The 15,824-nt window shown below is 38.1% G+C and overlaps 1 protein-coding gene across 4 annotated transcripts in view; it reads left to right on the top strand.

The window, feature by feature from the left end:
• Positions 1-15,824, top strand: part of rgs3a (regulator of G protein signaling 3a) — a 158,261-nt gene that overhangs the window by 33,941 nt on the left and 108,496 nt on the right. For all 4 annotated transcript variants that reach the window (XM_042394479.1, XM_042394480.1, XM_042394483.1 and 1 more), the window contains one exon: positions 15,488-15,555. In XM_042394479.1, the coding sequence (XP_042250413.1) occupies positions 15,488-15,555 (68 nt within the window). The remainder of the gene's footprint in view (positions 1-15,487; positions 15,556-15,824) is intronic.

Below are 15,824 nucleotides of genomic sequence, written 5' to 3' on the forward strand. Positions count from 1 at the left end.
CCCTTTTTTCTTCACTGTTTCACTTTATTTTTTCCATGTTCTTGTTCACTTTTTCTCCCATATCTTCTTCCATCTTCGTATTTCTTTTTTATGTTATATATATATATATATATATATATATTTTTTTTTTTTTTTATTGTTGCCGACATTACTTTTAATCTCTCTCCACGGAAGACCCCTTAAGGAGCTTAGCTTACCCATTCAGTGGATTACTTACACTATGACCCCATCTTTTTGTACACACACACACACACACTCACACATACACATACACAAACATTTCACATCAGCACACGGTGACATGCACATACATGCACTTTTTCTCACTCCTAAAATCCCAACAGTAGTTAAGAGCAGGGGCACCTTTGACTTTCCCTTTGCTTATCCACATAGTTCCATTCTGGGTTATGAGAATGACGGTGATATCATAAGACGTCAGCTTACCCATCCCAATTTACACTGCTTGGCTGAACTAGGCTAATCTGCCTCATGCAACTTTAAAATTAGTTTTATGCTTCTGTGGATGGAACTGGGACAGGGGTATCAGATTAGACAAGACTCAGCCAGCAGGAAACCATTACGTGGCTCTCATGAGGAGATCCTAACTTATACGCAAGGGTTACACAAGCAAGTATAGTTCTTTTAGCTGTGTGCTGATAGGCTGGAATGTATTTATGTGTAACACAAATTTAGCAATACCGGTGCTGAGATAGAGCAGTAGAGGAAGTTCATTAATAAAAAAAAAGAAAGAAAAACAGCATGCTCGTCTGTATTAATGGATTTAGAATGTTTTCATTTTTCCGAGTGGCAATACTGCCCCACTACTGTCTCATCTGATCCGTTCCGTGTGTGTGTGTGTGTGTGTGTGTGTGTGTGTGTGTGTGTGTGTGTGTGTGTGTGTGTGTGTGTGTGTAGGTGGGGGTTGCATACTCATGCATGCACTTGTGTGTTGCCAGGCCAGCTGGCAGAATGTAGGCCATGGAGGCACTGCTGCACCATGGCATGCACTAACATGGATATCACCAAAATCCCATTCATTACAATATCACTCTGTGTGTCCATCCTTTCTCTCTCTCTCTCTCTCTGTCTCTCTCTCTATCTCTCTCTTTCCCTCCTTGCCTTGTATGTCTGTTCAGTGCGTTTATTTTGGGTGTTCCTTTCACACTGATTATTCATGTGTTTCTAAATATCCTTGAGCCTTTTACCTCGCACCTGTGTTTCTATTCAGTCCCCTCTCTCTGTTTTACTCAGACATCACTGTTTCTTATTCAACCTGGCATCTTTGTCATTTGTCTGTTAGTCTTCAGTCCACTTCTTATGTAACCCAGCACTGTGGAAGAATGCAAAAAAGGTTTTTTACTAAACAAACAGTTTGATGTAACACTATAGCTGCCAGCTTATACAAGACTATGATCTGCAATGTAGTATATCATTAAGGGAAATTCTGCAACAGTAGTTAAGAGCAAGGGCATACTGGAAGCTTGGCAGGCTCGCCGTGGTCTTGAAATGGTTTGGATTTAAGGCCAATTCATCATTTTTGCTCCATGTCATCATGCATCTCCTTTAACTCTAAATCTACATTCAAGCAATGCTGCCATAACCTAAAACATAACATTAAAAATGACTGTGAATCTATTTGTAGAGTTATGAGCTCTGACATTTAAGATGTAGCATCCTTCACTTTATTTTATAAAAGTAATGAAGTTCTGACACTAGTTACTGTGTTCAGGTTACTGAAAACATTTTCAAAAATATATTTTCTGAAAAGAAAATAATACCTTTTTTAAGTGAGCTGAAAGTTGAATTTAAGTGTTGTTTTGTCAACTAATAACTCAAGTTTTTCCCTATAAAATAAAAACCATAATTTGTATATTTTTTGCAGTCAGTAAGCAAGACAACATTAGGGCTCGATCATTTTATTCATATTTTATTTCTGGGAAGTAAAAATTTTATAGTTTTCATATCAGATTTGTAGTATTAATCCAACTCTCATCTGGTTCCCAGGAGGAGCAGTGGTTGGTTGTGTGTGTGTTGGTTGCTTGGTCGGTTTGTATGTGTATTCTGTTTTTGTGCAGTGCTTAAGGGAATTACGGTATGCACTGTTTAGCCAGGCAGAACCTGAGAGCGCTGGGTGAAGGGGGTGCAGCCTGCACTCTTTCACCAGGCAGCACAGTTGAGGTTACACAAGGGTGAGATGGCTAAATCTAGTAAAATAAACCCCCCAAAAATACTGTTCATTAAGTTTAACATGAGAAAATAGTATGTAAGTGTTAAGTATAGTCTATACTTACTATACTACTTACATACTTACTATACTATATTTTATGCCATACAGACATGTAAATGGTAAAGATTAAGGTTTAGGATTAGGAAGATAAGCGTAATGTGGTGTGTAAATAAAATCATTCTGTTTTGGTTAGCCTCAATTTCGTTCATGTTTAAATAAGATAAACTTAAGCTAAAACTTTAAGCATCACTCAAAGTCAACAATCCTCTTGCTAAGTGACGACTGAGTTGAGAATTCATCGTGACTCACTGAAGTTAAAAACAACTATGAATGCCCAATCTAGCACCCCGATCTCTGCACTTATTTTCACTTTCCAGCGAACCATTACTACATTACCCATTTCTTCTCAACCTTTATATAATTCTTTTGTGATGGAGAAGTTTATTATAGCAGCCTGCATACAGAGAGCCTGTATTCACAATGTTTAAATAACTTATCTTACCAGAAGCTCTGAACAAAAATACCACATTCACCTATTGTTGACATCAAAGACAATGAACATGAACAGCTAAATTGCCATATCCACTTTGAAAGGAAGTCTAACTTCATAAGCAAACATCATATGTTGAAACAAGTATTTTACTGGTCTGCTAGATTAATTTATGTTAATGTGCACAGACTCTCACCAGAGGTGCACTATTTGGATCGGTGTGTCTGACTAATCCCTCATTCAGAGACCTGTGCCAGGTCAGAGCCAGGACAGTGCCAAACCAAAAACCCTGGCGACAGACTTTGACAGACATTATGTCAGACTGGGATGCTAGCAGTTTAGGACCTAATGGGAAGGAATCATGGTTGGCACAGCACAAACAGGACATATAGGAAGAAAATGTTTAAAATATTCATGGTCAACAATGAAAAGACCAAAACCAACAATGAATTGAGCCTATTAATGAGTCGTGCTTGTGCTGCCAAAGCCCTGTGCCACTGACCTCTATTGTCCAAAAACAATTAAAAATATCAATGAGCCACACTGCTGAACTGGGTGACATGCTTCTTCATTACATTGATTATTTTTCTTTGTTAAAAGTTCTTATTTAGTTCTTTTTTAGTTTTTCCTTATTCAAATAAAGGGTCTAAGGACAGAGGATGTTGTATTGCTGTACAGATTGTAAAGCCCCCTGAGGCAAAGTGATATTGGCCTATACAAATAAATTAACTTTATTTGACTTGACTAACATGGGCACTGTAGTTTATTTTGACTCAATCCCACAGACACCATCCTGCTGTTGTAAATACTCACTAAAGCACCAAATGCATATTAATTCTCAGCTTAAAATAGTCACCAACAAATGCACTATTCAGTCCTGTTTGAATAACATTTAGTAGGAAAGTATTTCACCTTTTTAAAAAAAATTATGTATTTGCGACACAGTTTTAAAGATTTACATATTCAGTTGAAATTAATTGGCGTGGGGCCACTGAAGTCAAAACATAATGAGAGATGGACTGATGTAATATCAAATAGTTAGAATATACTAGTCCTTTGATGTTTTTTTACCCCTTTGATAGACCAAAGAAAATCTCCTTTTTACAAAAATGATAGATAATACATGCAAATCTATCCAAAAACAAAACAAAAAACCACAGCATAGAAAAAGAGATTGTATCTCTAAATATCATATTGTTATAAGTCACGCTCCTCTTTACTCTTTAGTCCCATTGTCGCACAGACAGGCTTCTTTTCCTGCATGGTTCAGACTCTGTGCTTCCATAACAAAACCAATCTTCCAAGCGTTGACAGTTAATTACACTGTAGGGCTACAATAAAAAGCCTGCCATCTTAACTTTGCTTTACATGAGTTGAGAGTCTGAAATGGAAAGGCTGTGTATGAGTGGCAGCTGAACAACATTTGAGATAATGAGTGACAGGACAATTAGTGTTGATTTTGGGGATATATGTTTGTATGATGATGTGGTAAAAACCAGTTTGAGGCTGCAGTAATAATGTATAAAAACAGCTCTATTATAAAATATATATTATATAATATTATAAAGATATTCTACCAACAATACAGGATACATGGACATTCAGTCTAATTTGTAATGTACAAACTCGAATTTGTGAGTGTATAGGATGAAAATGTGTTGCTTGTACACAGATGTGGTCTATTTGTAGATCATTAAAATATTAACAATGAAAGAAAAAAATGTAAAACACAAAAAATTATTAATTTATTGCCTCAAATGCTTACTGTAGCAGAAGAAGTGTGTTTGGATAAACGGCGCTTTGTCTTGTAATTAATTAATTACATAGCAGTGAATTTGTCTAAGTGGTTTTTCAGTTAGTGTAATATTGTTATTAGTTTTTGGAGATTAAGGATGTATATATTTTCTCTGAAAATATAAAAAAAAATTAGTGTTTGAGAAACTCCCTTAGCTCTGCCTTCTTATTTTGGCTCGTGTGGTGTGTCAGCGGAGACAACTGACCCACAGTGACATGTACGTGTGTGTGTTTTTGACCATGGCTAATGCATTTCCCCCCAACGAGCTTACGATGTGGGTCAGGTGGTCTGTACAGTATGTGCGCGGAAGCAAAAATAGCAGAACAGCCATTGGGCTTGTGGTTAAAAAACTGTGTTATCTGCATCATACACACACACACACTTTTACTTTTCATAACAGACAAATGCTAGCCCAGACATACTATGCACACACACACACTTTTCCAGATGGCAAGCTACGCCTTTAAATCAGCAGATTAAAACGTAAACAATGTGATTAACATATATGGAAGGGGCCAGACATAGAGGAGGGGGGTTGTTTTATATATTGTAAAGTTGCTCTAATAAGTACTGGCTGTTAATTTTTGTGAGTGAGCGTGTGATCATGTGAGATGATGTGTTGGAGAGTATGTCTGACATGCCATGCATCTGATGCTTATTCTGAAGGGTAACATTGTCCGCAGGCTTTTATCCACTTGATCTGACATGAAGCATTTGACCCAATAGCTTACATACATGCTCAGTTTTGTGCTGCACATTCCGATCCTCTGATTTTGTCAGCTACACCAATTTGACATCTTATTTTCCTGTCTGAAAAGATAGTAAAATTGGATGGATGAAAATCACACTCATGGATTTCAATTAATTTAAGTCTATTGTAATAAACAAGTGAAATTACTGGTCATCTCTGTCTGTCTGTCAGTCCCTCTCCCTTTTTCTCTCACTCTCTCTATATAAAAATAATAAGAAGAAAAATAATAAGAAAAAAAAAACAGTAAAAAAACCCAATACAAAACAAAAAAGCCATCAAAAAACACAGTGCGCCATGTATTTCGATCTGTTGTATACTTAATGAGTAGTGCTCGTACTGCCAAAGCCCCAAATGGGTGAAAACACCCACACAGGTGTTTTCACTTATTCTGGCTAATTAGAACTTTGCTCAGGTTGAAGTTGAGTAGACATACCGTATATGTGAGGTCACCAAACTTCATGAACCGATAACAGGAATTTTTTTTATGGAAGACATTTTGACATGTTGCAATATGAAAAGCACAGGTGTAAATAATACAATTAATGATGGCTGACTGCCATTTAGCTACTTCAGTTTCGGTGCCCTGCTATTGTTCATGGTTGCTCACTGTCACACTGTCATTGTTTACTGGGGCATTTAAACAGAGGTATTGTTAATGTCAGTAACACCTGTGCTTTCCTACTATGACAAGTCAAAATGTCTATAAGGGAAAAGGCATAAAAAAAGGTCAGGACGGCCAGATAAAATCACTGTATGCACAGTCTGTATACACCCACACAGTTCTCAGACAATAGACTTTGTCTTTGTTAGGCAAAATAAGTAACACCTGTGTTGGTGGACCATGGGTGTGTAAGTAATTTAAGTGAGTAATCGAGTGTATTTTATCTTCTGCACAAGAAAGTCTGGCCACAAAAAAGGCCTGGCAGACTTTCTGTGAAGTAATACGTGCACTGCATATTCAAATAACAGAAATAAGAATTTTACATAAATTGGTGTGAAATCTTAAAGAAGGATCTCATGTTCCTTGTCAATCAGAAAACAAAACTACAACTGAGTGAATTGCAGTCTGAGGCCATTAGAGACAAGACAACCACTGAGAATGTGATGCGTTGTTAGGAAATTGTAAATGAATCTGTTGATGATCTCTGCAGTGAATTAAAAGACTGCAGATAAAAAAAAAGACATTATGGACCAAAGTATTCAGTGAAGAAACCAGAGTAACCCCACTTTAGCTGGCAAAAGGCTATGGATTTATTTTCAGTGTGTTGCTTTGAATGCACAATGTAGGAAATGTTGCAGTGATGGTAGGCCATGAATAGAATGAGAAGTTTTTTGGCAGACTGCAGGGACATTTTGATCACTGGAGAATATCAAGGGTCATTAGAAAGGGGACATCTTCTAACTAGTCACAGACAACCATTAGAGGATGCTGCCACTTGTGTAATCCAAGCTCTGATTCACAACCGTGCATCTCTGCAGACTGCAAACCTCCAAATAGCATAGGCTTTAATCTCAAGTGGGTGGACACTTCCATGTGTTGGGGGTCAGACGCAGTGAACCTAGACGGCTGAAAGTCGTCATGGACACGGAGTAAATTAGATTTAATATCCTGATGGGCAGACACATTGAGCCTGCAGAAGGTGGGTGGGACTAAGCAGGCACGACTGGGGGGAGTGTAACCGCCAATAAGGGGAGCACTCATGTGGAAAACAAGTATATTCCCCATCCCGCCCATTTCGAGTCTCTGCTCTGCAAATTACAGCACACGCTGACAGTTCGGTGTTGGATGACAACACATTCCTATGCTGCTAAGAACATATAAAAAAAAATGTTGCATTATACTTACCATAATTAACTTGTCAATTATGTGGAGTTAAGAAAAAATCATAGGCAATATATAATACATAAATTGATTCAATCTAAATGTCAGTATCATTGTTCATCCCTTTTTCCTTAAAATGTGGCTGTTCCCCCTTTACAGAGAATTGCAGCTGTGATCAGCTTGAATTCATTTCAGTTACAATTACTCCATCACAGTCACAATGACAATTTAACACCGGAAATGAGTAATAAAACCTCCATAGAAACCTTTCACACCTCTCTATAAAATACAATGTGCTCGTTTGAGGTACAAGGACACCCTACCGCTTAAGAAAATGGTCAGAGTTGTGCCTTTGGATGACCAACTCCCCTTTTGTTCCATTTTAACCATGCCACTACTTAAAATGCATGATTTCAGGCCTGCTAAAATCTCATGCCAAGTGTAGCTTGAGCACATAAATATCATGATCGACGTGATTTCTTATTCCCGTTTCCGCTGGTATAAACGAATGACGAGCCTAATGAAGGAGTGATTGTGAAAGTAGATGATTTGATGAATTCGATGAGGTACCATCGAGGCTGGATATGAAATAGCATCCCAGTTGCTGAATATTTCTATGCCTGCCCTCTTCAAATCCTTTTTACAAATCTCTATCAGACAATCATGAAACACTTTGAGTCGACAGACAGCAGACATAATCCTTTAGGGATGTTGTGCCTTGCTTAGGACAGAAACAGGAAATTAAATGCTTCAATCACTGTCCGGCTACCCAGTATGCCCATCACATTGTCTTGTTCCATGTGGCATTATGCAGTAAATGAGTCAGTCACTCAGAGGTTGTCGAGGTCATGCAGAATCAGAGCATAAATACCTTGCTGCATTTTAAATTTGAATGTTACTCTTGTGTCATGTTTGAAATGTATTCAGCTTTGGGCTGGTAGTGTGCAGATAACTCAAGCATAAACAAAATACATTCCTCTCAGGAATCAAACTTTATGAAGTGAGCATATAAAGTACATTACCTGTGCATCTATTTTCAAACTAGATTTTTGTATTACAATATGCATGTGTCCTACTTTTCTGCTCTCCTTTGCATGACATAATAGGGGTGGACATTCTTTTTATTATATCCCCATTCAATAAAGTCACTTTTCAATAAAAACGTCCTAATTGTTGCTTATTATATCAGTTTTTGTTTAGACTCAGAGAGCGGTTGACTCAGCTATTGTATTTGAAGCCACAGTTTGTGGTGGTATTGTTTTGGATAGCGTTGGATTGTAATGCGTTCCTGTTATTTTTTCCACCTCCTGCAAACCAAACTTGGATAACACAAGCTGTGCCCTCTCAGAACTGTATTGTGGTCAGTTCTTCTAAAACAGAAGAATGTGCAGTAGATGTATCTAAGACTCCTCACTTCTGTCAGATCTAGAAGGGTTTCCTTTAAGTCATCTACACATCAACCATACCATCTGATTTTATAAGCCATCTATTGAAAATTCAGTGTAAGGAAAAAATGCAGCATAATGAGGTTCATAGCATCCCGTAGATGTTTCCGTCCACTGTCTGTACAGATTATTTTGTAAAAGGAAGATGTAACTCTGTTAGTTATTAAATAAACTCACCAGCAGACATGTAACCCACACTGTCAATTTTAAAAGAATATCATCCACAATGTTTGTCCAGTTGTTTAGGGTGTGACTCGTGTATGGGAAATGGCAAGATGGAAACAAAAGTAAAAAACGAACACATTGAAAAATCTTTAAAATTATTTAAAAGTGTTATAGCTACTGATCATTAGTTGGCCTGAAGGATTTAGTAGAATTTCCCTGAAGTCCTACAGGGGTCATCTTCATCCTCCAGTATTCCTATTAAATAAAAGTAAGACGTGGAGTATTTGACCTCTGAAAAGTGATGGAAAAAGAAAGGCACTACACTAATACAGAACTACACACAGCTGTTATTATCCTGTTGGACTAGTGGAGGATGGAGATGATCTTCATAGGCCTTACGGGATAAATTATATTTTGAAAGGTTGCGGTCTTCAGTAATGCCTCTGGAATTTTTTTTACAGAGGCTAATGTACAACCCAGTTAAACACTGAATGAAATTAACAAAATTCAAATGGGATCTTGGTGATGACAGAACAGCACGTCTGTACAAATAGTCACAGAAATAACTTGCAACACAGTTGCAGAAATCGATCAGTCTGCCTATTAGTTAAGACACACCATAACTGTGACACAGTGTCACATATCCTCATTGGATAATGGCCAATCTGATGAAAGAGACTTGTTGCGTGTGGGTAGAGCAGGTGAGCCCAAATACAGAGACACAGAAGCAAAGAGACAGGGACACCATAGGACTAGGTATTTATTAAAGCAGGCCAGGGGAAACTAGTACTGGTAGTTGAGAAACCTGGGCTCTGGCTGGTAGCTGGGAACCTGGGGCTGAGGGAGGCTGTGGCAAGTGGGGCAGGTCCGGATTGGAATCTGTGGAAGCTGGGTAGAGAAAGAGTCCTATTGCGGTGAAGCAGGGCTGACGAGACGAGACTACAAGGAACAGTAGACAGGGACGTGAGCCATAGCAGACGGGACTGTAGGAAATGGGAGAAAAGGTCAGGATAGGGAAAACAGGCAATGACAAGAAAACATAAATGCAGGCGAAACTGCTTGAAGCACAGACTGACTGAGCAGAGGCTACGATCTGGCAGTGTGGATTTGGCAGGGCTGAGTATAAGTAGAGGTCTTGATTATGGAATGGGTTGCAGCTGGTAGGGCTCTGCTCTGACTCCAACACACTCAATCAATCACACACACACAGGGCGAGAGAGGGAGAGAGCCACTGGAGAAGTGGCAAAAGGTAGAGAGAGCCAGGACCGCGGCAGGAATCGTGACAAGACTATATAAAAGAACTGAGATTTATCCAATATTTTAGGCTTCAGTACCCACTTTAAATTTTTTTCTTTTCTTGAGGATCAATTTGTCCATTTACCAACAAAAACACCCTCATGCACAAATATAATAGGCTCACTGCTTTCAGTGTAGTGGAGAGACTGATGTTTTTACCAAAACACCCATAAGGCTGATGATTTTGTTAACAGACAGCAGAATGAATGTTTTTATTGACACATACTCTGATTTTAAAAATAGAGGAACGCAATCATGCTGTCCTCACTACAAATATAAAACCTGAACTCATAATAACAATAAATAAAACAGGTAAAACAATATTGATAACCTAATTAACCCAAAGTAATAATAATCAGACATGTTAGTCCCATTTCATATTTTATCTGCACCAAAGTGAAACTTAAAAAAACGATGATGTCATAAACCATACTTTTCTGAATAGATGTATGAAGCTTGAATTCTGGTTTTCTACTTTATTTTGCTATCTTTGTTAGTTACTGGTTCAGCAAATTCCAAATTTGAGCAAAAGGTAGAGTCTGGGTGGAGCTGAGATGGGGTAAGCAAGCAGCAACCATAAAAGCTGAGTGCGGTAGGCTGAGACACTTGTCCACCAACAAACTTGTCCCCACACTTACCTCTTAAAAGACCTTAATATCTTATTAGTATTATAGTACAATTTCAAACTGCTCCCATAATGCAAGTTAACACAAATGAGTTTTGCTATCGAGACCTTATTACCTTATATACCTTATATATATATATATAGACCTTAGTTATTTCCATTGAGAGATTTCTGTATATATTTTTTCTCTGAGCTCTTCTCACCGGTTTAAAGTGGGCCTCATTTGGAAAAAGGTGATGTCATACACTTTTTTGGGCTGTTTTATCACTGTTTTCACTGAGTTTTAAAATCTTAATAAATAATAGATAAAAGGCTTTTTTTGGGAGTTTGATTGCTGCTTATTTAGACAGGTGTGCGCTTGTGGTTGCTATTCACATCATGCCATACCGTTTGTAACACATCCATAAACGTAGCAATGCCCCAACAAGGGCTGTGAAGCAGAAGACTGCCAGCAAGCAAAGATGATGCAAACAATGTAGATTTAAACCTTAACTTACCAGAAAACTGCACAGGGCACCTTTAAGTTTTTATGGACTTATAATTTGAGAGAGATGTAGGTTTACTTGGTCACCAAATGTGCATGTACATGTGATCAAATGTGATTTTGAATAATGTGTTTGCACTGTAAGTCCGGCATCATTACTGAGTTGTTGTTTTCCTTACACGTACCCAATTTATCTTTAATTCCCACGAATTGGTTAAACCCAAAAAGTTCATTTCCCAAAAAAAATCTTTTAGCTCTGTTTACTGGAAACTATGCTGCAACAAGCAGCCTCCCCAACATATCCACTTTTTAAATGTCAGTCATGCTGCATTATTCAGACCTCTGGTGGTGTATAGTTGTTTTGCTCTCATGTGAGTTTCTCCCTGTTACTCTCATCTCTGTATCAACTCCTCTGTTGTGTCTGTCTGTGTGTAGAAATGAACTTGTACAGACATAGTCCCACTTGTACACTGAGTCCAGTTTGTAATATTCCACTCTAATTGTTCAATAAATCGAAGCCTGTGTCCAGTCATTGCCAGAACGCTCTCCAATTGACTGCATCACTTTCTAAACTAAATAGTGTGAGGGTTAAAGGGGGACAGACACATAGTAGGAGTAGTAGAAGAGGTGTATTCAACTCATACTGTATATCTAAAAATTCATTTTAATTTAATTTACTGCATACTTATTTAATCAGGTGTTTTGGAGAATTCAATATCATTCCCATGTGATTAGAGGAGAAATCTTCTGTCTTTTTTCTATCTTTATATGACTTAAAACTTTGATCTTTTGCTGCACTATGCTTTTAATGCATGCAGTTGCATTCAATTTAGAGTTTTTATGTCTTTTTTGTTTTTATACCCTGATCCTCTGAGAAAAGAAGTTTCATTCAGCTATAATTTGACTTGACTTAGATGCTTTCTATTAACATAGGGTAATTATTTACATTCACTGCAACTGAGTATGGGTTTTGCTGTGCATGTGCTTTTTGGAAAAAGCAAAAATCAATTTATTTTCAGTAATTTAACTTGTACTTCAGTGATATTTTACCAATGTAGGGTCCTTTGCTCTATTCAACATCTCATTTATTACAAAGTACTAATGTTGTTGACTGAAATTACAGTTAAAGATGCAGTCTTGTTTGAATTCTGTCTTCTGCTTTTTGAAGTTGTAAGGATCACGTCCAATGCCATCCTTTCTGAAAAACTTGTGTATCACTATATTTCAACACAGTTGGCAAAATACCACCATATTTTGCTATTGTCAGTCAGATATTGTACTATACAAGCACTGTGACAGCAGATTCAAATGTTCTGATTGGATGTCAACATGGGTTAAAAACGTAGCAGCCTGTCATCCATGCATCACTGTGTTAGTGTCACAATGTCTTCAAAAGCGTACCTTTGTCAGTCCACGTACGTTAATCTCTTAAGACTGTGTTTGTGATCGGTGTTAATGGTTAAAAAAATATTTTCTGATACTTGAGGTGATCTTAACAGACTTAAACAGTGAAGTGGAGGCAATCTCCTCCCTATTTGGCTTTTCCACCCCCTCCATCAAGTGTTTATTTGTTGGTGGGCGACAGGAGGTGAAAAGAGGGACTGGGTGTCAAGTGAGCGAGTGGTGCAATGAGGGTCTTAGGCAGAGTCAAGGGCTTTTTCATTCTGGCTGACTCAGAAGACTGCCAACACCTTTTGATTTCTTTTCTTTACTCTTGCCTTTTTCATGTCTTCATTTTCTGCCTCTTTTTGTTTTTTCCCTCTAGTTAAATTGTCTGTCTTTCTTTAATCTTCTCGGTTTCTTACTCCCTTTTTTTTTTTTTTTAACTTTATTCCTTTTTTACCTCATTTCCTGAATTTATCTTGTGTATGCTTTTCCCACTGTCCACTACTTCCATCTCTTATTGTCCCTCTTACTTTTCCCCCCATTTTATGTCAGTCATGCTGGATGTTTCTCGTTGCCAGCTGCTCCACGTCTCTCCCCTCATGCCCTGTGTTACTGATGTCTTACCCAGACAAAAGGCTCCTCTCCTGGGCTTGACGCCAGCCAGGTTAGCCCCTCTTCTTTTGACAGACCCCTGGAGTTTTTAGATTCACAAGTGGCAGAAACCTTTTTTTTTTTTTAAAGCCTCTGGGTCACCATGGTAACTGCAACTATGAGATTGGGCTACATACTCTGGGGTTGAAGTACAGGGTTCAGAGGAAAGTAGAAACTCAGTCCAAAGGTTTGAGAGGTGCTTCATTTTCTTTTCCGCATGTGGACTGCCCTAAGTATTTTTAATCAGATGTGTGTCTGAGTATGTGTGTGTGGTGTGTTTTACATATACTTTTGAGGAGTGACTCTTGAGATCTTTCTATTCTGGTGAGGGTATTGGGGTTGTGATGACACAGAATTTTGGATACCCTTCAAAGCGATTTTGGGTTGCTGGTTAAAATGAGAGGTTTAAAGTGACAGTTAGGGTTAGCACTTGGTTGACTTCTTAAACCCTGCTGGACTCACAAGGATTCATCATTACAAATGCATGTTTTACTGCCAGGCTTTGTGTAGTCCCACATAATTTTAGTGTAACATAAGAATAGAATGATTTATATGACTTCCATATCAGGTAGCAGTAAAGCCATGGTGTCTTGTAGCACATCAAGTATTGTGCTTTAGTACAATTTTGAGGTAGGCCACTTGTCTTGTACTCGTATTTCTACTTCACCACATTTCAGAGTCAAATATTGTACATTTTACTCCACCACATGAATTTCACTGCTATAGTTAGTAGCTGCTTTTCAGATTATGATTTTACATTAAAAAAAAGTTTAAATACAAAGCATTTGTTAAAGATTAAACTAGTGGTTCGCAACCTCTTTAACCTCTTTGACTTGTGACCTCGGCAGAAGCTTTTGTTCAAAGCCAAAAACCAGCACTTACTGCATTCAGAACTCAAGTAAGAGCTTGTGTTTGGATCCATGTCACGTTTCGGATGTCTGTGTTGTAAAAAAGAAATTTCCCCTCTTAACTTCTCAGATCATTTATTCAAATAACTGTAGAGGTCCAAAGAGGAAAAAATATCTACTTACTTACTCTACTTACTTAAAAATGCTACTTATGCATTGATGCATCTCCAATCTAATAATGTACATTAATAATGTAATAATGTACATAATATATATATATGTATGTGTATGTTTCTATGTAAATGTAATATATGTATAATGGTAGCTCAGTCACAGGGGCCATTATTTATGCAGAATAAATACTTTAACTGTTGATACTTTAAGTAAATTTTGCTGCTAATACCTCTGTACTTTTACTGAAGTAGGATTTTGATTGCAGGACTTGTAATGGAGTATGTTTGTTGTATTGGTACTTTTATCTAGTTAAAAGATCTGACTAAACAACACTGGTGTCTTGGATTGGAATATTTTATCTAGAAGTAGCGTGATAATTGTTTTTCTTACTTTAAGGCTTTTAAACTTATGCTGATTTCAAGGTATGTGTGTATGTATGTAATGTGATTATTACCACCTTTCACAAGGTTGACAAAGGTTGCTTATCCACTTATAGTCCTTAATGTGCTCAGGGGCTGTTAGGACTTGGTTGGAAGAGTTAGAAAACCAACATTTCACAGTCTGGGGGTAGGATAATTTCTCTCCTATGGTGATGGAGGTAGGGGTGTGTTGGAAGAGTATTGAAAAGGGATAAGCGGAAGGATAGAAATACTAGACAGAGGGACAGTGGTAGTGGTTGAAGGTGGGACAGTGAGGTGGCTCTGTGTGAAGTTTTAGAGACAGAGAGGAAAGTGAGAAATGTAGAGAGAAAGATGATTATAATAAATGATAGATAAAGACAGATGTAAATGGAGAGAAACAGAGAGAGAAGGGAAGAGAGAGAGATCTACATTTTGGCCCAAAGCTGAATGCTGCCCTTATGAGCAATAGTTAAAAGGACACTGAGGCGTGAGTCCCTGTAACCATAGCAACTTCCCAGGAGCCCTGTGACGGACGGATAATAGAGTGAGAGAGGAGTTCCTTTTCTCTTCTTCACCCCTCCCTCCCTCCTCGCCTCTCTCTCCCTCCCTCTCACTTGTTCTCACTTCCACTCCTCTCTTGGGCAGTTTGTTGGATCCTCGCATCTTACAGGATTTTCCTTGACTCGACTGGCCTGTTTTTGCCTTTTATGTGCGCTCTGAAGTTTGAATCCCAGCCCAGTGAAGGCTGCTCCAGACAACTGTTGCCATAATTGCTTGTTGTTATCTCCCTGAGTCACTTTTATGGACTCTCAGAACTATTTGAGGACTTTATTTTTGTGCATCCAGAAGGCTGTTTTGCGTTGGCACAGGAAGAAATGTGCTCCAGAGGCACTGTCTCAGCCCGTGATTCCTTTGTCTACATTTCAGAGGCTGTGCTGTCAAACCATGGTGCTGCCCCCGAGACCAAACGCCCTGAGAATATGCAATGCTTAACAGTAAGTATTATCAAACCTTTCTTTACTTTCTTTGTGTGTGCATGTAAAGCTTAAATATGCTTACATCCTTAGCTTTTTTGCTCTGTGTGTGGGTACATGTGAACTTGAGCAAAAGAAATATTTTGAAAGTTTAATGGAGAGAGTAGACATGTACATGAATGTCAAATAATGCTATTGCTATAATTGAGTATTTCTCTACAAAGGTTCATAACTGATTTATTTCTTTGATTTTTGGTAGTTCACGTCTGCCCTTATGTGTTTTTGTCTAC

This window comes from Thunnus maccoyii, chromosome 19 (genome assembly GCF_910596095.1).
Source record: "Thunnus maccoyii chromosome 19, fThuMac1.1, whole genome shotgun sequence".
In the NCBI taxonomy this organism is placed as follows: domain Eukaryota; kingdom Metazoa; phylum Chordata; class Actinopteri; order Scombriformes; family Scombridae; genus Thunnus; species Thunnus maccoyii.